General features: G+C 37.6%; 2 protein-coding genes across 2 annotated transcripts in view; one reads left to right on the top strand and one right to left on the bottom strand.

The window, feature by feature from the left end:
- Positions 1 to 6,403, top strand: part of LOC149289093 (lysine-specific demethylase 2B) — a 44,793-nt gene extending 38,390 nt beyond the window's left edge. The window contains exons 15-22 of the mRNA XM_089491013.1: positions 138 to 224; positions 483 to 743; positions 911 to 949; positions 1,407 to 2,074; positions 4,359 to 4,522; positions 4,669 to 4,830; positions 5,405 to 5,623; positions 6,204 to 6,403. Of these exons, the coding sequence (XP_089347139.1) occupies positions 138 to 224; positions 483 to 743; positions 911 to 949; positions 1,407 to 2,074; positions 4,359 to 4,522; positions 4,669 to 4,830; positions 5,405 to 5,623; positions 6,204 to 6,403 (1,800 nt within the window). The remainder of the gene's footprint in view (positions 1 to 137; positions 225 to 482; positions 744 to 910; positions 950 to 1,406; positions 2,075 to 4,358; positions 4,523 to 4,668; positions 4,831 to 5,404; positions 5,624 to 6,203) is intronic.
- Positions 6,404 to 11,457: 5,054 nt separating this feature from the next.
- On the bottom strand, positions 11,458 to 24,047 carry LOC149289092 (E3 ubiquitin-protein ligase RNF34-like). The gene is made up of 5 exons (XM_089491092.1): positions 23,838 to 24,047; positions 22,946 to 23,341; positions 22,332 to 22,385; positions 21,886 to 22,088; positions 11,458 to 11,641 (listed from the first exon to the last, which is right to left on the bottom strand). The coding sequence occupies exons 1-5, from the start codon at positions 24,033 to 24,035 to the stop codon at positions 11,458 to 11,460; spliced, it is 1,035 nt and encodes a 344-aa protein (XP_089347218.1). The 5' UTR covers positions 24,036 to 24,047.
- Between the last annotated feature and the right edge of the window lie 822 nt (positions 24,048 to 24,869).

Genomic DNA, 24,869 nt, shown 5'->3' with positions numbered 1-24,869 from the left:
CAATACAGAATTCCCCAACATGTCAGTTTAACAAGCAGCCATTTGTTTTTGGGGCAACCAAGCATTACACTTTTCCTGTATAAATTGGTTTAAATGATTCTATATTTATTAAAGATTATTTTTCTTTTATGTTCTAGATAAAGGAATCTGATGGTGTGGTGAATGATGAACTTCCAAACTGCTGGGAGTGTCCGAAGTGCAACCATGCTGGAAAAACTGGGAAAGTGAGTTTATAGTAACTGCAAAGATGCGGTTATAATGGTGTAATAGTTACAGTGCTGGGCCTTGTGGGAAAGTTTATAGATGCAGTTCCACCTGCTGCGCTAAAATTGTAGACATGCAGTATTTCATGTTATGCAGTGTCATAGTGAATGAATATTGACCACTCTTTACAAAATAGTAATAAATGAATCGTTTTGTAGGTACCTTTAGACATAAGATATAAAGTTGCTTCTTCTTTTTTTCCCTTTTTGGCCTACAAGCAAAAAAGAGGCCCGGGATTTAAGTATGCTTCAAACCTGCCTGGGTCACTCCTTAAGGAACAAAAGATTAACCGAGATAATAAGGAAGTAACGGACACTGCAAAGAGGAAAGTAGAACGTGAAGAGACCCCCAGGCAGAACACAGAGGAGCAGTCAAAAAAGAAACCTATAGAGAGCATTGTGAAAAAGAAGCCTGAGGAAGGCCAGTTTAGGAAGAAACGGCCATTCGAGAAGCCCCCAGAGCCGACAGTCAGAAAACGAGTGAGTTGGCCTAGGTGCCCTTAAATGACATTGGCAGGCGAATTGGTGAAGTTTGAGTATATTGGAACTGCAGGTGTAAATATATTTGTCCAAGAAAATATTTATTTTGTAGATTCAGAAATACTTTATTATTATTATATATAGTAGTTTCCATTTTGCTTTCACAGTTAAAACTTGGAAAAGAAGAGAAGCTCTTAAGGAAAAAGGTACGCTTTAGTGTGAGAATAATATGCTTCTAAGTATATTTGAGGGCATGGTACAGTGCAGGTCGTAAAGATCCTCTAAAAATGATGTGCATTAAATGTATGAATGTATTGAAAGTCATTCAAAGACATTTCTGTACATATTCTATTTCTGCCATACGTTTCTATTGTGTCACGGAGGCAGACCGGAATCATGCAGCATGTCCTTTTCCGACGTTGGCTGTTAATATGTACTCTACCGGACTGTTCATGCAATTGTTTATATTCTTTAATATTTAAGTGGGCAGAAGGCCTACCACCCATCTGAGACATAAGTCATATGCACAGTTTAACTTATTTACAATTTATTGTAAGTTGGTTACATCATGTATTTCATGCTGTGACCCATCCCACCCTGTTGTATTACTTAGAATAGACAACTGTGTTTATACTACAGTCATTCTGCTGTTCTTGATTTCAGAGGAGAACATGGAAAACACCAGAAGAACGAGCACTAATGGCCAAAACCTTAAAACGCATAAAGCAGGAGCCAGAAGATGATTTGCCGGAGTCGGCCCCTAGAGCCAAGGAAAGTGACCAGTCGAGGTCCAGTTCGCCCACTGCTGGCCCCAGCACTGAAGCTTCAGATTCCAAGGAGATAAAGAAAATTCGTAGGAAAAAGAGAGTACCCAATAAAGAACTGAGCAAGGAGTTGAGCAAGGAGTTAAATCAAGAGATACAGAAAACTGAGAGCAGTCTGGCCAACGAGAACCATCACCCGATCAAATCTGAGCCTGAGAGCGAGGAAGATGAGCCTAGATGTATAAACAGCGGGGACAGGATGCACAGATTTAGCAAAGGCTACCCCAACGGCACCCCAAAAGAATTCAAACACCAGCCTTTTCCCAGCCCACGGAGCACACCAAGGGTTGTTACGCGACCACCGCCTTCCTTGTCCCCCTCCAAATGTGTGCAGATGGAGAGGCATGTGATTCGGCCGCCCCCCATCAGCCCACCCCCTGATTCTCTGATGCTGGAGAATGGGACAGCGCACGTAATGCAGAGGGAGGTTTGGATGGCAATCTTTAGCTACCTCAGCCATAGGGACTTGTGCATTTGTATGAGGGTCTGCAAAACATGGAACAGATGGTAAGAAAACTATAGATTTTTGTTTCTGGATACGAGTGAGACTAATACTTTGAAAAGTGTCTAGTGTATGTTGCCCAAACATATTCCTTTTAAAGTTCAACTTCATCCTCCCGAGGTCGATTCATTGCGTACCATTGATTGGGTGATAATAAAAACAGCTATTATACAGCTGCGATTCGGTTAATTCTGAGATCCTGAGATAAACTAGATGTTATGTTTAAGACTCTACGAAGAAATAAAGAACATACGAGGGACGTTCGAAAAGTTTCCACATTTTTATATATTTTACATTTCCAAAAAAAAGTGCGGAAACTTTTCGAACGTCCCTCGTATATATTACAAAAATAAAATTTGCCGCTTCATCCACAACTTAACCTGAGGATATATGAGGATTATGTTAAATCTCCTTATTGGGTTTCTACTACAGGGTGAAATGGTTTCACTTTCAGTAGGGGGACTGTTAGGAAAATGGATTCTGTATTTTCTGTTACTGTTGCCTTTTATTAAAAATGGATGATTAATCTCAAATGCCCCATCTGACTGCCCCCCCCCCCCCCCCATCTGTATGAATGGAGTTGATGAACTCTGCATTAATCTCTGGGATAAGCGTTTATACATTTAAAAAGGTGCTATGGTTATTGCTTAAAAACATATATATTGTATTCGCTAAAATGAGGGTTGACAGAGTTGTGGTTTTAACTCCTTGACTTCATTGTACATTATGAATGGCCAACCTTAGGAAGCTCGGCCTGCCCTGCGTAATGCATAGTTATATCACGCATTCAAAGTCTTTGTACACACAGAATTATGCCCGTTAAGGCCACCTTAGTGGAAACACGTGTTGGAAGTGTTGGCTCCTCAGAGCGTACAGTGAATTGCGTGAGTTGAACTCTAACAACTCCCTCTTTGTTGATTAACCCCATTGATCCAGTCATTCAGATAGCGAGGTGAACTGTTACCCGTATTAGTAATTGCAAAAGTAAGATTATGTGACTGACCCTTCTGTGCCTCAAATAGTACCAAGTGCCAGCAACAGATAAAATATACAAACAAATAATCTACTAGGAGTATCGTAATGTTCATGAACACATGGGCCTGTACGGTCTTAAAAGTGATGCTTTTAGTCTGTAGAGAGGGGTATGCGCTTTCCTCTTTTCCGAGTCCTAAGAAAACTATCCTAACTATCATATGTACACAAGAGAAACCTTTTAAAAAAGCCTTTTCTGTTTCCATGGCAACAAAGTATCTAATTTTAGCGTAACATTGTTTCCTCAGTAATAATGCAACCTAATAAGTTGTACTGATTGCTGCGGGGGATCTGTATCCTAACCCTGCTGCCTGCCCGGAGACCGGAACTGCATGTCCCGGGCGTCAGGCGCTAGACCCCGAATATAGGCCGCACCCCCACTTTAAAGACTTAAAGTGGGGGGAAAAAGTGCGGCCTATATTCGAGCCAATACGGTATATCCTAAAAATGACGTGGAGCTGCCCCCCCCCCTTTTTCTATCCACGCTCTTTTCTCTCCCACTTTCTTCTGCCTCTTTTTATTCTCTCCCTCTTGCTCTTCCCCTCCTTACTTTACCTGCCCTCTGCACCCCGTTATTTGGTGGTCTCAGGCTGCTCGCACAGCATCTCATTGTGGCAACTGCTGGTCACGATATGACGGTTCAGTCCGACGGCTGCACCTGCGCTCAGATTCATACTTCATCATTAGTGCTGCCCGGAGTGACTAACAATTCCCAAGTGTGTGTGTAATGTGCATTATTTCAATGCCTCTGCCATAGGTAGTGAGGTGGATCCTTGTGTGTGTGTGTGTGTGTGTGTGTGTGTGTTTGAATATTAGGATGCTAGACGGGAATACATTGTAATCTAGTTCCCCATGTTGATGGCCCTTTTTTTTTTTTTTTTTTTTTTTATCCTCCCCACTAAGTGGTGATACTGTTTAATGGCTTTTGTACAGATGTCAATGGGGGGGGGGACCTTTACAAATGCTTCTCAGTATATACATTTCTGTTGAGACCAATAGTATGCGATAGAACTTATTGAGTGTAATTTTATTATGTTATAAATCATTATGAAGATTCAGACAGTCCATGTGAGAAACCGTTTACATCTAAGTGTGAAATACAATTGTTTTGTGAAAGAGCCTCTTGCTGCATTAATCATATATTAATTAGGAGATATATTGGCAATAGCAACATTTCTAGTTTGTCTCAAGAAGCATCTACCTGCATTTACTGTTAAATAAAGCGTGACGCCATTTTCCCTTGTGTTGGTGTTCCAGGTGCTGCGACAAAAGGCTATGGACACAAATTGACTTAAACCGATGCAAATCCATCACTCCACTAATGCTCAGCGGAATAATCAGAAGGCAGCCGGTGTCGCTTGATCTGAGCTGGACGAACATATCCAAAAAGCAGCTCAGCTGGCTCATAAACCGTCTCCCAGGTCCGTTACTTACCTTTATCAGTCTGCCTATTTTCCATTAATGGCATGGAAAGCAATGAACACAAGTAATACCCCACTCAAAATTTGTGAGTGTACCTTTTACGTACAAAAGGTTGTATAACCCTGTTTCCCTGATTTATTCACAGCCCTCCGTAATCTCAATGTGTCCGGGTGCTCTTGGATTGCCATTTCAGCCCTTTGTAGCTCCAGCTGTCCGTTGCTGAGGTCTCTCAACGTCCAGTGGGTGGAAGGGCTCAAAGATGCACAGATGAGGGACCTCTTGTCTCCCCCAACAGATAACAGGCCAGGTACATCCCTACGACTTAATAAAGCTACCATTTCTAGGAACAGTGCTATGCAGATACAACCAATGTATCAGGGTGTCTAGTCTCTTCATTCCCCTTGTTAGAAGTGCTGCACTATATAATAATAATATACCAGATCGTTGGATTAATTGTTTATTGTAGAAACACTTGAGCTATAGAGAACGCATTAGTCTGAAATAAATTTGGTTTCTTTTGGTGACACTGGATTGTTACCCGTTCCCATATATCTTGCCAAGTCAGAATTTAGCACCTGCAAGTGGGCATTTGAGTCAGAAATCACCAGTGAAACCAATTAACATAGTAGGTATTATACAACCTTTCTAGCACAAGCTCTGTGAAGGAGAACATTCACACGGGATCTCCATGAGACCCACTTGTTGGGTTCTATAAAAAAAAAAATGCACAGGTTTTCCCTGCAGTATTTAAACACAAAATCACATATACTACACTTGCCAGGTTTTTTGGTGACTAAACGTAATTAACAAGAAAGATCCTATTGTTTTTACATAATTTTATATACCCCGATTTATTTGTGCACTGTGATTATTCCCTTTAGGTCAGATCGATAACCGTAGCAAGTTGCGGAACATCGTAGACCTCCGTCTGGCAGGACTTGATATTACTGACGCCTCTCTACGCCTCATGATTCGACACATGCCTCTTCTTTCCAAGCTAGACTTGAGTTATTGTAACCATGTTACCGATCAGTCCATCAACCTCCTCACAGCCGTGGGGACCTCCACCAGGGATTCTTTATCAGAGATTAATTTATCAGGTAACTAGTCCTGTCGTGGACTAATTGTCTGTAAATGGAAACATTGAGAACCCCCCCTATAATTAGGTAATTAATGCCCCAGGCCCACATTGCCTTGTTAACCCTTACAATATGCATGCATGCATACAGATGTGCATATGATCTTAAACGAAATATTTCCTCGTGTGAAAACAGTATTATTGAAAGTCATTTGAAATAGATTAGGCAGGATTACACTTCTAATGTGTTAATTGCTGGTGCCTTTTTACATTTTCTAAAATAGTCATCACCAAAAACCTAAGAATAAATATGGGGACAGCGATTCACATGTATACGTAACAATGCTATTTCCACCTTTCAACATCGTTTCCTTTTTTTTGTTGGCGCCCGTATGCTTGGTATTTGGCTACCTATATGGATTTTTTATTTTGTGGTTTTGAAATTGTGTGGGGGGACTTAATTGCTAAAGCAGGGGTTTATAAGAAGAGTTAGAATGGGGGGGGGCTTGAGTTGCATAATTATGTCTGTTTGTTTTCATTGAATAAACTCCTCTTTTCACATGTTGCATGAGATATTCTTTTTATTTTTTTTTTCTTCCCAGACTGCAATAATGTTACAGACCAGTGCCTGACGTACTTTAAACGCTGTGCAAACATCTGTCTGATTGACCTCAGATTCTGTAAACAGGTTACCAAGGAAAGCTGTGAACAGTTCATAGCAGAAATGTCAGTCATTGTACAATTTGGACAGACAGAAGAAAAACTTCTTCAGAAGATCAGCGAATTTCAGGATGGAGTGTAAATAGTTTTGTTTGGAGATGCATCTGAAAGACAGCACTGGCCTTACAAGTAATAATAAGGGGTGTGTGATGCCCACCAGCCTCTGGATTGAGTTCCTTCAGTGGTTTCTCCAGCACCTCAAACACCAGCTGTCGAAGGTTGACGCTGGAACTAGAGTTTACCTTCCAAGGACAATTATTTAAGCTCCAAGGGCATGCGCCTGTTAATGTTTTGTTTTTATTGGCTCTTAAACTGTTGCATTTTTTAATGTCTCTGATAAGTTGGCCATCCAATGCATTTAAAGCCTTCCAAAATCTCACAAAGAAGAATTTGTCATACATTATGCAGAAATATTTTTGTATAAAACCTATTTAAAGAGTTATATTTGCAGTGTTTGGGAGCATACATGTGTTCATTGGTTGGTTTTGACTGCTCTTCTTTCCATGTACAGTGAGATATCTAAACAGCAAGTTCAAGAAAAAGAAAAAAATCATAGGTGTGACCACTTAAAGCATGTTTCAACCTGCTTTCTTCATGTGACATGCATGCAGAGATGTTCATATCAGACATGTTATGGCATCATAGCACAACCAACCTTTTCGCATCACTGCTGCATCATAAACCAGTGTATAATAATCTGTGCTCAGGCTTTTTTTCTCTGCTGTGCCATCACAGCTTATAACAGTGCAGGGTCTGATTGTAAGTTACCTACCTTTTGGAAAAGTGCCAGTTTTGGGTTTTTATTTCTTTCCAATATTTAAACCCTGCTTCTCTGTTTGGCAGATGAAAAGGTTTTGCAATTATTCCATTAAAGCCTGATCAGTTACGAAGAATAATTTGTTTCTTAGCTGGGTATCTTCAGCCACCGCTGGTTCACCTCCTTTTGTACAATAGATGCCCCTTGCACTGGAAAATTAAGAATGGGGTTATTCGGATGTGAGCATAGAGAAGTGAATGCATAGCCAAGTCTTTCCACTCCTGCTCAATGGAGTCAGATGTATACTTTTTTATGTAAGTAATGTTGTTGGAATTAAGTGTATCATGTTTATTTATGAACACATTAAAAAAAAATTTTTTTACTAGACTGTGTTGTGTTACTGTTTTGTGACTTAATTTGGTTGGGCATATATTAAGACAGGGTGGTGTTGCGAAGATCTAGAACAGGCTCAACCCCTTCTGTTCCAAGGTTTAGAAGACATCCTAGATCCCTTCACAAGCTGGAGCTCTCAGGCAGCGAGTATACAATGCATGCACACTGTACCAATCTCCCACGAACCCATCCATTTGAAACGGAGAATGTGTTCATTTAAATAGGGACTGCTGCTTACTTTGCAGTAAGGTTTATAGAAGCACCAAGGCCAGAGGATCAAGCTTTTCCCCCCCTACCACTAGGGTACTACACTTGATTAGGGCTGAAACAAAGAATCGATATAATCGATAACGGAAATCGTTGTCGACGATTTCCGTTATCGATTAATCGAGTGATCGATTAGTTGTTGGAGCACTCGGCTCCTTTTACTTACCTCCGCGAGCGTTCCCCTCTTCCGCTACACGCTCTGCACTCTCCGCCTTCTTTTAGTTGACGGATGTGACGCGTTCCGGAGGTAAGTATTCTTCATGTCTGTGCGAGTGGCTCCATTCGCACAGAGCGGGTAGGAGACTGAGTGCAGGGCAGAGTGGGGGTGGGGATGCAGGGCAGGGTGTGAGTGTGGGGGCAGGGCAGGAGACTGGGTGCAGGGCAGAGTGGGGGTGGGGGTGCAGGGCAGGGTGTGAGTGTGGGGGCAGGGCTGGGTGCAGGGCAGAGTTGGAGACTGGGTGCAGGGGCAAAGTGCAGGGTGCAAAGTGCCAGGGCTGGGTGCAAAGTGCTGGGTGCAAAGTGCCAGGGCTGGGGCAAAGGGCTGGGTGCAAAGTGCCAGGGCTGGGTGCAGAGTGCTGGGTGCAGAGTGCCAGGGCTGGGGCAAAGTTTCTTGAACAGTAATAGTCCACCTCTTTTCAGAATGTTTGGGGTTATTTTGTTTCATAAATATTGTGTTTGAGTTTTTGTACTTTGAAAATATTGTTTTTTTATTACATCATAAAATAAGAATGTTAATGTAAATTTTAAGTTTAACATCCAGTTCATTAAATTATTTTAAATAAACAAAAAATTTGCATATTGGTTTTTTTTATCCGATTAATCGAAAAAATAATCGGCCAACTAATCGATTATTAAAATAATCGTTAGTTGCAGCCCTACACTTGATCTTAGCCAAAAGGTCGAGAAGCGATATTCTGGGTAATATTCTGTTAGCAAAGAGATGCATTAGTTCATACAAACATGTCATACTTCAGTATGCTCTGAGTACATTACTTAGATGTCCTTAATCCTAGTTAGGGACATTAGCCAAAAAGAAGCATTTTCACCTCAGCTGTTTAAGTAACCTCTTGCTAACTGACATTTCTCCCACCCTAAACTTTTCATATTTTTACCATGAGTTTAAGGCATTTTTTTCATTATTTGTATCATTTATAAACACAGTGCAGTGATCTGATTTACTGCTCCGCAGTTATTTACAATGAGAATACGCACATAGACACACACACACACACGAGACCAGACAACAAAAATGACCATGTGCGCAAAGTAAATAACTTGATAAAACACCAAACCCCACAGGTGTTCTATTTCCTACCTCACCCTTTCATTTTTTTTTTTTATGAAATATGTCCAATACAAAGCAAAGAGTTTCAAATGAGGACGCCCCACTCTGTTCAATGCCCCACATTTTCAGTTTTTGGGTAAACTGCAATCCAAAAGGTAAAGGGTGCGTGGACCTCTAAGATTTTAGCAAAGTAACAAAAAAACAACAAATATTTTCCTGCCACAAACCTTTTTAATATATTTAACAACTTTTCCAAATATACACACAATTCCCTTCCTTAACATGGAGTTACTTGGTTTTTAACTTCAGGGAAAAAAAAAAAATAAAAAAATAAAAATTGGATACATATGCAATAAAATATGCATTAATAAATTCCATCGGCATAAGGAAATATTTATAATAGATTAAACAATAATACAAAATGTACATTTTAAAACAAAAACTAGGAAAAAAAAAAACTATGTATGAATGTCAGATATCTGCTTTATAAAGACAAACAGGGATCATTCTTTAAAGGCATGTACAAGAGAAATGTAAGATTTTCCTGCCTTCCTGTATTCACCGCTCTTTTTTTGCAATTTTGAATTGCATTTCACGGGGAGATTCCCCAGGAAACATGGCTATTGCTGGCTCTGTATAATGCACAATTAACTGGGACTATTTATACATTATATAGGCTCAGTCCTTTTCCCAGGTGAAGCTTACTGTAATACTCACCTCAATTAATGTAATTGTCAAATTATATACATTTTACCCCAAAAAACTGGTCTCATACACCTGTCTCCTTCCTTGTGGCTGCAGCACATAGTCTGCTAGAAGGGCACGAGTTGCTTTTCAACCACCTTAGATCACCAACCGTGTTCATGTGTATAAGAATTTAGGAATTAGCTGGTGACAACAGACCACACGTAGTGATACAAAGAATTACGTCCAATTTATGGTAGTCATTTCCCTTAACTTGATATAGTGTGGTAACTCATGGAGGCCAAGTGGGTCACCTTACAGCTATATAAGCCAAGTTTATACTCCCAGTAAATCTGCTCAGTACATATGTTCCTTACAAAAATAGCACATTTCAGTACGGTCATAAATGTTTTTATGCTGTCATTTTCTTGTATGTAAACATAAAAAAAAAAGTAGCAAATTTTTATTTTTTTTTAAGGAAATCTAGCCATTCCACACTGACAACTTCAAGCTCCTGCCATCGACAATTAATGAATAAATGGTCAATGGGGCAATTTCATTCCACTGAACAACAGTTTTGTAAAAATAATTGCAAAAAAACAGTCATTCAGAATTAAAAAAAAAAATGTGTACTAACAAAACATGGTGATTAGAAAGCATGCTTTAGTGATGTTGACGTTTAATCCTAGCAGGCCAATGTCTTGTAGAACCTACATTACTGTTTCGATCTAAAGTAGGCCACATACATGCAAACAGAAAAAAAAAATCAATGGCTATTATATTCTTTCGATAGAGTTCATCATTAAGCCAAAAAACACAGGGATATAGTTTTGTAGTTTTAAGGCCTTTGGGTTTTTGTTTTTTTTAATGTAAATTCAATATTTAGTTATGAATCATATAATGTATCACGTGGCTCTTGTTTTGTCAGAATGCTCTTTCAGATTAATTTTACTGGACAGGGCTTGCTGCCTGTCTGGACCACACTGTCTACTACTCATTAGCCCTCAAATATTCTGACTAGTCTAGGGCTTGACAAATAAGATGGGAAGTTACCCATTTTGATTTAGCTTTGAATACATGGTTTTCCCATGTAAACAAATCACTTTGAATAATAAAAAAAAAAGTGACAAGTGATGATAAAAAAAATAAAAAATGGTTCACATATTATTGTATAAATGTGCCTAAAGCCTGTATTTTAACTAAAACACATTTAAGGTTGAAACTTGTATCACTGAGAATGTTTTGCCAAATAAGAATGCAAGCACATAGACAGTGAGAAGAATGTTCCGAAGGGGGATTATAAAGAACGGTAAGCGCCCTTTAATGAACTGTGCAGCAGGTTGTGTTGGAGAGCCACACACCACATGCAATCCGCATCCACGCGGGAAGGGAGAAGACAAAATTCAAATTAAGGTTTTCAGACTGCATTAAAATTCAATTTAAAAAAAAAAGTTAATTCTTCATAATCAGGATGTGTTACAAAACCTCAAATGAATAAGAATTTAACATTTGATTGATATATCACACAGATGCTTCGGATACCAGACCCCAGGAGCCTGACTCACACACACACTAGCATGCAATGCCATTGAAAAGCTTATACCTCCATTAATCCTGTAATACATTCTAAACAACATCTCAAACTTGTCTAAACGCAACAGTCCTACAAAACACTATATATTGTTTTTGGGTAAACTTCAAAGCCCCAACATGGGGGTTAACCTCACCGGGTAATTTTTGGTGTGAATACTTATGATTTGAAGACGTGGACTGCCCGTACCACATACTGTCTGCAGATAGGGCACTCGCTCATTCTTTTCCCACATTTGGTACAGGTCACCATGTGGCCGCACTCCAGGAGCACACAGTCGATAACAGCATCCATGCAGATTCTGCACAGGTTTTCGTCATTGCCAGCCAACTGCAGCCGTTCTCTCTCTGGAACTCAAAGATCATCATTGCGTGAGAACCGCATCAATCAACGAAATAGCATTTCTTGTGCATTAAGATGGAAATGGACAAGCTAGTTTAATTTTAAGGAAATGTAACGTTCTAGTTAACAAGAACAAGCTTTATATGGGGAAAATAAGTATATTATCTGTGTACATTGCAATGCATCCCATTGCAAGGTACTGTGGAATATTATGGTGCTCTACCAATAAATAGCAAAACGCATAGGCATGGAGTAGTCTTGTTTCAAAATACATTTTGCATCCCGGTCTATCTAGATTGTAAACAATTTGTTTAGGAACAGAGGCATGAGCTATGGATAGATAAAAAATATATATCCAAAAAGCCCTTCAAAAGCAGTCTATATATAATCGGCCATGATATTCAGAAATACAGAAAAATTAGCTATAAAATTACTACTTCTCCCCAAAATGCCAAAATGACCCTTTACGGCAGGGGCGTCAAACATGCGGCCCTGCAGGGGATATCCTGTCCTCCGATGAGGCACAGAGACGCTGTGATCTCTATGCAGGTCTGTGAGGATCTGCGTAGAGATCACAGTGTGATCGGTGCAGGGGGATCGCGGGGAGGGGAGTGAGAAACCATGTCTCTCACTCCCCCTCCCGTCCTGAAAGAGAAAAGCAGAAAAAAAAAGTTAATTCATTTAAAAAATAATAGTAAAAAAATCATTAAAATAATAATAATATAAATACTAAAAAAAAAATTATGTGAGCTGTGATGTCATTGTGACATCACTGGCATGTTCAGGAGGTCCCTAAGAGGACCTCTAACCATTTTTCTGTCCAAAAAAATAAATATATAAAAAAATACAATAAAATATAAAAAAAAACAAAAAAAAAAAACAACAACCTTACTTCCCATTGCCCTAGCATAACATCTAGTCAGTATAACCCTCCTGCCCCCGTTCACAACCCCCAAACCCATTAAGCCATACATTTTTTTTATTATTTTATACAAAAATACAAAAGACTTAGACATAGTTACATAATTACATACATATCATCAAACAATTATAGACAATACATAATTTGGATTCCATGTATGAATTTATCACCAAAAGAGTATAAAATATATCAGTGTGTTATTGACTTTTTTAGGGCATCTTTTTGCTATTAATCTGCTGGTATAAATTAACCAATGAAGATTTATTCTTTTTTAGAATGCCAATTTTTTTTTTTTACCAATCCATTTTACCATCTGGAAGAATTTTTATCCATATTTCCCAGGCTTCATAACATTTTTGATTCCATCTCTCATGAGTCGTAATCAGTTTCTCCATATAACATTGGTGGAATATTTGGGATTAGATTTTTACCCACATTATCGGCTCTGAAGTTCTCCAATTTTTAGCTATATTTATCTTAACTGCCATTAAGATATAATAACAAAAACCAAAATGCCACGTGTGAATGTGAATCACAAAAATATAAATATTTAAGTATTAAGTACAAGAAAGATATAGTGGAGCTGGAGAGGGTTCAAAGACGGGCAACCAGAGTAATAAGGGGAATGGGAGGACTACAGTACCCAGAAAGATTATCAGAATTAGGGTTATTTAGTTTGGAAAAAAGACGGCTTAGGGGGGATTTAATAACTATGTATAAATATATAAGGGGACAGTACAGAGATCACTCCCAGGACCTATTTATACCCAGGACTGTATCTATAACAAGGGGACATCCTCTACGGTTGGAGGAAAGAAGGTTTCTACACCAGCACAGACGGGGGTTCTTTACAGTAAGAGCGGTGAGATTATGGAACTCTGCCAGAGGAAGTGGTGATGGTAACTCAATAAAAGAGTTCAAAAGGCGCCTGGACGTGTTTCTTGAAAGCAATAATATTACAAGTTATGGATATTAGATTAATAGGGACAGAACGTTGATCCAGGGATTTATTCTGATTGCCATATTTGGAGTCGGGAAGGAATTTTCCCCCTGGTATGGGGCAATTGGCATCTGCTTCATAAGGGTTTGTTTGCCTTCCTCTGGATCAACACAGTAGGGACACAATATGTATATAGGTTGAACTTGATGGACTTTGGTCTTTTTTCAACCTTATGAACTATGTTACTATGTTACTTCCCACAATGAGAGCAGCTACCAACAAACACTCTTCCTCAAAGTGTGTACAACAGCAAACCAGAGATAATGGAGCGCATATACATGTGGGAAGGAAAAACAAATCCAATAGTGTAATATTGTTAATAAAAATAGTGTATAAGTTACACTCACAAAGGGACTGGATAAAGCAGGCTCATCGAAATGGCAGACTTCCAGAAATTGAATGTAGTATTCTATAAAAACAAGCATAAACCAGGATGGTGCAGTATCTTCAATCAACTGATCTTAAAAGATCAAAATGCACTTACAATTGAGATGTGGCACAACTCAGCGAGTATTGTGCAAAAGCAAGTAGAAATCAAACATCCGGTATAAGGTAAAAGTATTTCCAATTTATTCCCTCTACGCGTTTCGCCGATGGGTCGTCGGCTTCATCAGGAGAAAAATAAATAAGTAAAAATGCAGTCAAAAATCAGACAGCAGCATAAACCAAATAATAAAGTTCCGTATGGCTTCAAACGTCCTTTTAAATAGATGGGGATCCTTCCGGGTACGTCATCGCGTCTTCACGTCCTCGATCGCGTCATCGCCACAGCTCCAAGGGGTTGCGTGCCGGCATCACCGCAATCTCACATCTAGATTGTGCGTCGGCGTTCCCTCGCTCCTACCGAAGCTGCGTGTCGGCGCCACCGCGTCTCCGACTGAAGCTGCGCGTCGGCGTCATCGCCTCTCAAGTTGGAACCACAGACCTGCCGGTCTGCATGTACGAGTTCTTCCGTGTGGCGTGTGATCTTTCCATTATTTATGCATGGCTCAAAAACGGCTCGTCTCCCCCGTGGAGTCCTATTGTCAACTGACAGATCTTACCTAATCCCGGGTATCGCCAATGGTACATAAATCAACTTGGATATACAGCTGTATATGATCATGATGATTAAAAATGTATTATTAAATTTACATAAATATTAAAAAGAATACTACAAAAAAATCCAATCAATTGTGGTGTGAATCTATAAAAGGAAATCCTAGATATTATAGATGCTAACATAAAAAAGGAGATATAAATATATCTATTTTCTTAGCCAGAGGTAATACAAATATAAAAATGGATCGAATGAGACTAAAGATGGATAAAATATAAAGAAGAAACATTAATATTGCACAGATGTTATCAGTAAGTACACAATATATATCAAAATCATTTTTCATTATTACACATGTTATAAAGTGCTGTGTCATTATTGCACACACTAAAAGTGCTTTATATAATTAATTATTATGTATACATTAAAGTGCTTCGTATCATACATATATAACGTGCTTTATAAAGTGCAAACGTGTTTCAAGTGTAGTGACAATATTTTACCTTAAATTCATACAGTCAATACGGTCAGTACTAAACAGGTAAGTATATATATCTATAAATAGATATATAATTTATTTTTATTTTTTTTTTATATATTAATCATTCATAAAAGCTAGAATATCTAAGTCAGTATTTAGACCCCCATATTTATGTGTTTGAAATTTAAAAATCCACTCCGTTTCTTTTTTTGCAAGTGTTTGCTTTACGTCTCCACCTCTCCAATGTGGAGAAATGAGATCAATTCCTATCACTTTAAAATCTGCCAAAGAGAACTTATTGCACGTATTGCAATGTTTTGGGACACTGTGTTTTTGGCTCTTATTACGTATCCCCCCGAGATGCTCCAAGCCTCTTACTTTAAGCTCTCTTATAGTTCTTCCAATATACTGGACCCCACAATTACATTCCAGTAGATAGATAACATTAATAGACTTACAGTGGATAAAATGTCTGATGTTATATTCTTTTTTGGTATTAGAACATTTAAATTTAATGATTTTTTTCTCTTGCTTATGACATGTTCTACAGAGTTTACATTTCCCACACCTATAAAAACCTGGATTTCTTTTAAATAGGGCATTATCATCTTTAGTTGTTGTATCTATTTCGGGTAAAATGCTTGGGGCCAAAATAGATTTCAAACTCTCTACCTTTTTATAGATAATATTCGGTCTTTTTGGAAGATGATCTTTTAATATATTATCTTGTTGTAAAATCGGCCAACATTTATTCACTGCCCTTTTTATTTCAAAAGCCTTGTTATTATACTTTGTTAAAAAGCAAAGTCAAACTTCTTTTTGGGTTTATAGTTTCTTTCTCCCAGAAAGGACTCCCTTTTTGTATCCCGTATTATTCTCAGATTGCTTATATAATACAGGATACAAAAAGGGAGTCCTTTCTGGGAGAAAGAAACTATAAACCCAAAAAGAAGTTTGACTTTGCTTTTTTAACGAAGTATAATAACAAGGCTTTTGAAATAAAAAGGGCAGTGAATAAATGTTGGCCGATTTTACAACAAGATAATATATTAAAAGATCATCTTCCAAAAAGACCGAATATTATCTATAAAAAGGTAGAGAGTTTGAAATCTATTTTGGCCCCAAGCATTTTACCCGAAATAGATACAACAACTAAAGATGATAATGCCCTATTTAAAAGAAATCCAGGTTTTTATAGGTGTGGGAAATGTAAACTCTGTAGAACATGTCATAAGCAAGAGAAAAAAATCATTAAATTTAAATGTTCTAATACCAAAAAAGAATATAACATCAGACATTTTATCCACTGTAAGTCTATTAATGTTATCTATCTACTGGAATGTAATTGTGGGGTCCAGTATATTGGAAGAACTATAAGAGAGCTTAAAGTAAGAGGCTTGGAGCATCTCGGGGGGATACGTAATAAGAGCCAAAAACACAGTGTCCCAAAACATTGCAATACGTGCAATAAGTTCTCTTTGGCAGATTTTAAAGTGATAGGAATTGATCTCATTTCTCCACATTGGAGAGGTGGAGACGTAAAGCAAACACTTGCAAAAAAAGAAACGGAGTGGATTTTTAAATTTCAAACACATAAATATGGGGGTCTAAATACTGACTTAGATATTCTAGCTTTTATGAATGATTAATATATAAAAAAAAAAAAAAAAAAAAATTATATATCTATTTATAGATATATATACTTACCTGTATAGTACTGACCGTATTGACTGTATGAATTTAAGGTAAAATATTGTCACTACACTTGAAACACGTTTGCACTTTATAAAGCACGTTATATATGTATGATACGAAGCACTTTAATGTATACATAATAATTAATTATATAAAGCACTTTTAGTGTGTGCAATAATGACACAGCACTTTATAACATGTGTAATAATGAAAAATGATTTTGATATATATTGTGTACTTACTGATAACATCTGTGCAATATTAATGTTTCTTCTTTATATTTTATCCATCTTTAGTCTCATTCGATCCATTTTTATATTTGTATTACCTCTGGCTAAGAAAATAGATATATTTATATCTCCTTTTTTATGTTAGCATCTATAATATCTAGGATTTCCTTTTATAGATTCACACCACAATTGATTGGATTTTTTTGTAGTATTCTTTTTAATATTTATGTAAATTTAATAATACATTTTTAATCATCATGATCATATACAGCTGTATATCCAAGTTGATTTATGTACCATTGGCGATACCCGGGATTAGGTAAGATCTGTCAGTTGACAATAGGACTCCACAGGGGGGAGACGAGCCGTTTTTGAGCCATGCATAAATAATGGAAAGATCACACGCCACACGGAAGAACTCGTACATGCAGACCGGCAGGTCTGTGGTTCCAACTTGAGAGGCGATGACGCCGACGCGCAGCTTCAGTCGGAGACGCGGTGGCGCCGACACGCAGCTTCGGTAGGAGCGAGGGAACGCCGACGCACAATCTAGATGTGAGATTGCGGTGATGCCGGCACGCAACCCCTTGGAGCTGTGGCGATGACGTGATGACGCGATCGAGGACGTGAAGACGCGATGACGTACCCGGAAGGATCCCCATCTATTTAAAAGGACGTTTGAAGCCATACGGAACTTTATTATTTGGTTTATGCTGCTGTCTGATTTTTGACTGCATTTTTACTTATTTTTCTCCTGATGAAGCCGACAACCCATCGGTGAAACGCGTAGAGGGAATAAATTGGAAATACTTTTACCTTATACCGGATGTTTGATTTCTACTTGCTTTTGCACAATACTCGCTGAGTTGTGCCACATCTCAATTGTAAGTGCATTTTGATTTTTTAAGATCAGTTGATTGAAGATACTGCACCATCCTGGTTTATGCTTGTTTTTATAGAATACTACATTCAATTTCTGGAAGTCTGCCATTTCGATGACCCTGCTTTATCCAGTCCCTTTGTGAGTGTAAATTATACACTATTAATATTATTTTTATTAACAATATTACACTATTGGATTTGTTTTTCCTTCCCACATGTATATGCGCTCCATTATCTCTGGTTTGCTGCCATTAAGATATGTAATAAAAATTGTATGTTATAAATTGGGGAATTAGGTAAATTTATGTGCAATAATGCTCTTTCTGGTATTAATCTCCATTGTGGTCCAAATAATTCTATGAGTTTATTGGAGATATTCAACCATATTCTATTTATCAGAGCACAGCTCCACCAGATATAGTAGATATCCCCTTTGTAATGGCCACATCTCCAACAATTCGATATATTGTTAGGAGATATTTTTGGCAGTAATGTGGGTACTAAGTACCATCTATTCATCAGTTTGTATTGTAATTCATTTAAATTTAAACAATGAATATTTTTATATGATATATTTAATGCTTTATGCCATTCCTCTATTTTAATTGAAATTCCTAAGTCATTCTCCCATTTTTTTTTTTAATCGCTGAAGGAGTATATTCCTTTTTAAGTAGCATTATCAAAGTTAAAGATTTTGAAAGTCATTTTTTCTGTATCTCTCCTCCTATTAAATCACATATGAATTTTTGAGCTTTAGAATTTTGGTCCCAATTGATCGATTTTAATAAGAAACTCTTAACCCTTAGGTAGTTATAGAATTCCTCAGGTGGGAGTTTAAATTCTATTTGAAGCTGTTTAAATGCTTTAATGTTGGTTCCATCAATCAAATCCTTTATTTTATGTATACCTCCTTGTTTCCATATATTTAATTTTATATTATCAATTAATTTTTCTATGATTTGGAATGGTAAACCTGTTGCTATTTTATCTTTAAGGCCTGCCTTTTTTTTTACCCAATTCCAGTTCTTATATATCTGTTTTAAAACTGGGTTATTTATCGTTGCCAATAATTCCGTCGCTCTTTTGGAGGAAATCCAAAAGAGACTTTGTAAGTCTTTATATGGATAATTTTTGGGGATTTCTCCCCTATACCATGACTCTTGTGTAGCTTCTTTTCTCTGAGTGATACAAGCTTGTACTAATAAAGCTGCTTGAGAATATTCTTGAATCCACTCAATCCACCTTGAGATTTATTTTTTGTTATGAGTTTGATTTTTTAATCTGGGCTTCTTTGATCCCCATATAAATCTGTTTATAGAACGTTGGATTAGACCTACCCAACTATGAGGTATATTCAGTGGGATCATCCTAAATAAATAGATAAATTTAGGTAAAGCATACGCTTTCACTACATTTATTCTTCCCCACCACGATATAAAAAGACCTCGCCAGTTTTTAAAAGATATATTCATTTATTTAATCAATAGGAGAAGATTAGGAGAAAAAAATTAGGAGAGGTTGTGATTTTAATCCCTAGATAGACAAATGATTCATTGGTCCATCCAAAGCCTATTTTTTCAATTTCTCTTTTTTGTGTTGTATTAAAGCGGAATGGTAATGCTATCGATTTTTTATATTCAATTTATAATTAGTAATAAAACTATATTGCTGAATCGTCGCCATAATTTCTTTTAATGAATTTAATGGGTCTTTGATAGTCAATAGTATATGGTCCGCATAGAGTTTAATTTTTTGCGTTCCTCCCTCCCCACAGCCCACTATCCCTGGATTAGCTCTGATGTCTCTTGCTAATGGTTCCAGCGATAGAACATAGAGCAGCGGGGAGAGGTCCTTGTCTTGTGCCATTTGCTAATGGGAACCAATTAGATTTTTATCCTGCTCCTATTACTCTGCCTTTTGAATTATTATATAGAGCCATTATCGCTTGATGGACTTTTCCCTTTATTCCAAATGCTGTCAGACTTTCTGCTATATATCTCGAGCTGACCCTGTCAAAAGCTTTGTGAGCATCTAAGGATGGAGAACTTTCATTTATATGATTAGTTGCCGATCGTCCTTTAATAAAGCCAACTTGATCTGTGTGAATCAACTGTGGCAGCACTACACTAAGTCTCTGTGCTAGTAGTCCCGCATATATTTTCATATCTGTATTTAAGAGGGATATGGGTCTATAGCTAGTGATTTTATCTGATTCTTTCCCCGGTTTTAATATTGGTATGATATTACCTCTCAGGAATTCTTCTGGGAACACCCCTTTATCCATGCCCTCATTAAATGCTCGGACTAAATATGGCGCGATCTCATTTATAAAGACCTTGTAAAAAGTTGCATTAAATCCATCCGGTCCAGGTGATTTTTTTTCTTTCAGTCTATTTATTTCTTCTTGAACTTCATCTAGAATTATTTTTTCATTTAGATTATCTAGGGCCTGTTTGGGGAGTTTAGGAAATAATCTTTTCGAGAAATAACTTTTTACATCCAAATCTGTAGCCTTGTTTGGCAGATTATAAAGGTCTTTATAATATTCGCTTGTCTTCCCTTTTTTTTTTTTTAATTGATTAGAGAGCATTTTATCGGCCCTGTTTCCTTTATAATACCTTTTTGATTTCAAAGTCATCAAGGCATAACAATTATATAAAAAATGTACACCTTATAGTATGCTCCCTGGTGCTGGGAAAGTATGGAAAAATATAAATTAGGTATTTCTGAAATCAGGACACCTGAATTGATAAACTTGGAGGGGATTTTCCATCACTTTACCTAATTTTGTGAGGATTCAGAGGGAAAATGTAAAAAAAAATTTTTTTTTCTAATTTTCTCTAGTTTTTACTAAATTTCTCATTCTAAATTTTCAGCTAATCATCCAACTATGGTATCAAAAGAAAGCTCTATCTCTCCTTGAAAAAACAATATATAGTTTACATGGGTACACTATTCACAGGAAAAGAGAATCATCTCTGAACCGACATAGCTCAAAAATGGCAAAATTGCTCTGGGCTTTGAGGTCCCAAAAACCCCTGGGATTGAAGGTAAACAGTGTATGGGTATTTTGCAGAAAACATTCCACATACCTGAATCAGCTTTGTTGTCTGGATTTTCCACTGAAACAGAAACAAAAATGACAATTAAGACTAGTGCCACAAATACAACAGATTTTAAAAATGGAAGTTAAGCTTATTAAGCCAAAAGGAAACGCTAATTTTCAGCAGCGACGCCAATCGTACTGTTGAATTACATCGAGGCTTCAAAAGTTGTGCTCAGAGTCTGCAATAGGCCTGTCTGGGTGAAAGCTGGTGTGTGTAAATCTAATGCTTGTATAACGCACATTTGTTTCTTCTGGCTAAAAAGGAGCTAAAAAAAAAAAAAAAAAAAAATCAAAATTTTATGTATTATAGCGGACTTTAAATATAATGTGTGTTCGTTTGGCGAGTTTAATCAAAGAGGTTTGGAAGCTGCAGGGAAATGAATTGCTACTCTGCAGTTTGCAGAAGAGTTTGGAAACTGCATGTCAATGCATGGAGTCCGTGCGCGTATCTGTATGAGCCGGTGTATGCCAATACGCTTTTTCTTTCTTGCACTCTGTTTCAGAGTCTGTGATGTTCATTCACTCATTGAGTTGTGTTTATTGAATCTACCTGCCTGACTTTAATTTGTCCAATTTTGAGGTTAATTCTCTAAAGGAGGAGTTGGCAGAAAAGTTGTGGTTATACATAAGAAAGGGTGATCCCCAGCAAGAAGGGCTGAGCCGACCCTATATAATGCGTTCCTAAATCAACGAGAGGACTTTCAATGAATCTGATTTTAAATGTTTCATATCTGAGCCAGCCAAGCTATTCTTGGAGCATAAAAAAAGACAGTTTTTTATTACTTCTATCAAAGGACAGGTAATGTAGAAATAGGGACTTGTGGTACTAAGCTTTTGAGGGCACATTTTTTTCCATGCAGAAGCCACCAAGAGCACACGTATTTCTTTACGTACACGACTTCCGGTTTTCTTCATTTTCCATGTACAAGCGGTTAACTTTCTCAACAAGTTCCCATTTCTCACAGCAGCCCGAGTAATTGACAAAGTTCCGCGCAAGGATCTCTTTTAGTTGTCGGATAGTCAGCCCTTCAATTTCCTCCAGTGTTGATAAATCAGAAAGTGATGCTCTTGCACGCTTTTTTGAAAGCTCAACCTGAAGCGGGGGGGGGGGGGGAGACACAAACACTTTAAAATCAGCAGCCCATGGACTTTGTCTTCATTAAATCTATAGCTTCACTCTTTATTATGCATAAGCAAAACTAGCTATTGAATCCAAAAGCAATGGGCTGTGTGGAAAAATAAGCATTATACTATGATTTTAATTTGGAAACACCATTAAATAGATGTTTATCCTGTCCATGCAAAAACAGGTGTTCCTGACCTTCTTTCTACACACCTGCTGTTCTGGAGGTTCTGTATCAGATGCCACAGAGACCGTTTCACTTGTTCCCTGAAACACAGGAAAATATATTGTTCTATAAATGGAAGAATTAGTCAACCTACTTTGGATGTCACTTTTTTTTTGCCATGATTTCACCTTTTTCATGTGTAGTCTACCAACACAAATTTATATTATATATATATATATTTTTTTTTTAATTATTATTTATTTTTTTTCTTAGTGCTTATTTAATAATTTTTTTCTAAAGTCTATAATTTATGAATAGAGCATTTTGCATGGATTTCCTCTACAGACTGGGTTCAGCAGCACACCCCTAAGCCTGACCCCAGTACATACATTCCTTATGGTTTGTTGGGCCAAAATATGCTTTGCTCTTTTTTTCTTCTCTTTTAAAAGAACTTTTGACTTGGAGGGTGGCAAAGTAATTTTTTTAAAAAATGTTCCTATAAGTATAATTTGGTTATATATCCATTTTCTTTTTTTTTAATCTTTAGACTTTGTCTGCCTTTTTTTGTTATTTTTATTTTGGAAGCTGCAGACGATTATGGAATATGCAGAATATGACAATGCTATATAATCCATTATACCAGCTGGAAATAAAGGAGTACCTGGGATGTAGTTGCACTTCCTAGGCTCTCAGACGTTTCTCCCTGAGATGAGGACACTGAGGGTGAAGGCGCAGAAGGTGAAGAAAAAAATGGATGTGTAAAAAAGCCAGAAGTCTGTGGTCTTGCGGAGCTGTCCATACCAAGATCCATCTCTTCAGAGCAGGAATCATGATGGCAAAGCACCAGTTCCACTAAGTCTTCTTTCTCCCTGCAACTATCAGTGGGGATATTTCTTAAGGACAGGTACTGTCGTAGATCTTTAACTTTCAGCTTCATTAATCGAGGCCTTTGAAATGCTGTTTCTTTTAATAAATGACATGTACAACACCGTCTGTGGTTCTCTTGAAGTGTAGAACACACGGAGCAGAAATCTTTCTTGCAATCGCTACAAATATGCTAAATGAAGAGAAGAAACTTTCAGTTAAACTGTTTTAGTAAGTAAAACCACACTAGATCTATCAAAAAGTCTATGTCCTACCTGTGAGTGGAATTGGTTCTAAAAAAAAATTGTAGATGCAGTGAATGCAAGGGTTTTTACAAAAGTGGACATAACATGGACATAAATGAATAATGGAAAGGTGGGGTAGAGTGCTGCTCAACTTGCTATGCTGTATATTTTCACAATTAAATATGGCAATGGAAACATCTTGCTTGTTGCTTTGGTATATTAAAACGCTTTAAAGTATACCTTTTAGGCATTATGAGTACCCACTACCTCAAAGAAATAGTCTGAGAGAATGATGTTATACCAGCAAGCTTCTGTTTTACTATATATTCGGGAAGAAAAAAGTTTTAAGATTTTGTCCCTAGATGAAATAGCAATCACATTGACACAAAGTACTGGTTCCTTTTTGTTTTACAGTACAGCTATTATAGCATATTTTTTCATTACCTTTTTTCTGAAGACAGAAAACGCCAGACCACATGCTTTACATACAATGTTGGAGGGTGAAGAGGAGGAAAACGGTGAAAAATCAGAACTCTGAGCAAATCTAAATGTCCCTGTCCCTCCTCCAAAGGCAGCCTGTTGTCCTCGCACAGCTCCAGTGCCCATCACTTCATTCAGCAAACCACAGCAAGAAGCCCACATGGAGCTGGCCCCCGCCTGTCAACACGAAAAGAGAACATATTAGGAATATATGAAGAAAATGTTGGTTAAACCATTATACAATGAGGTCAGAGCAGCACTAATCCATTGTCAGGTAATGGGCTGCACGTCCCATAATGTTCAGCAGCTCCTATTGAAATCAATGGGAGTGCTTTCTTGCATGAAGGGGGTGAGGTATCTCATTAGACCTCCTGGGGCTCTTACACAGCATCTCCCCATGATATGATTTATTCACTAAACAGCCAAAGAAATACAAGAGCCCCATAACCATTTAGACACTTTAAGCAGGATCTGAGAAATAATACTCCCTTCCGGTTGAGCAGCGTGATCATTTTATTGAACTCAAGATTTATCATAGCATAAAATAAATGTCCTTACTGATAAACTACACTTTTCTTATTCAAATCTAAAGAATCTGCTCATAACTATTCCCTCATGATTTGCTTCCTTGCATTCAGCATGTCACAGTCTTCTGTGAAGTGTATATCCTACCTCTCCCATTTAACACCATGGCTATCCCTCCACACCTACACGATGAGCTTCCTAGCATTCAAAGAGCTCCGCGTAAGTGCTGTTGGGATGATGTTCTGAGAAAAGCCCATCAACAGCCGAAGTGATGTCAAGGGAGTTCAGAGTGCCCACAGAAACCGTCTCTTATTGCAAGCCATACTATAGAGACACAACCTAACAGCACAGCACTTAAACACACGCACATGTGTGAAAAAGTATTTACCCCTGCCTCGTTTTCTGCATCACTGCATATTCTTTCACAGGGAGTTTTAATCATATAATATATAGAGCCCAAGATACCGATAC

The sequence above is a fragment of the Sceloporus occidentalis genome, unplaced genomic scaffold (genome assembly GCF_023333645.1).
Source record: "Sceloporus occidentalis isolate IW3139 unplaced genomic scaffold, rSceOcc1.0.p SCAF_48, whole genome shotgun sequence".
In the NCBI taxonomy this organism is placed as follows: Eukaryota; Metazoa; Chordata; class Lepidosauria; order Squamata; family Phrynosomatidae; genus Sceloporus; species Sceloporus occidentalis.
Note: the sequence above shows the minus strand (reverse complement) of the source record. Positions and strands in the feature narration are given on the sequence as shown.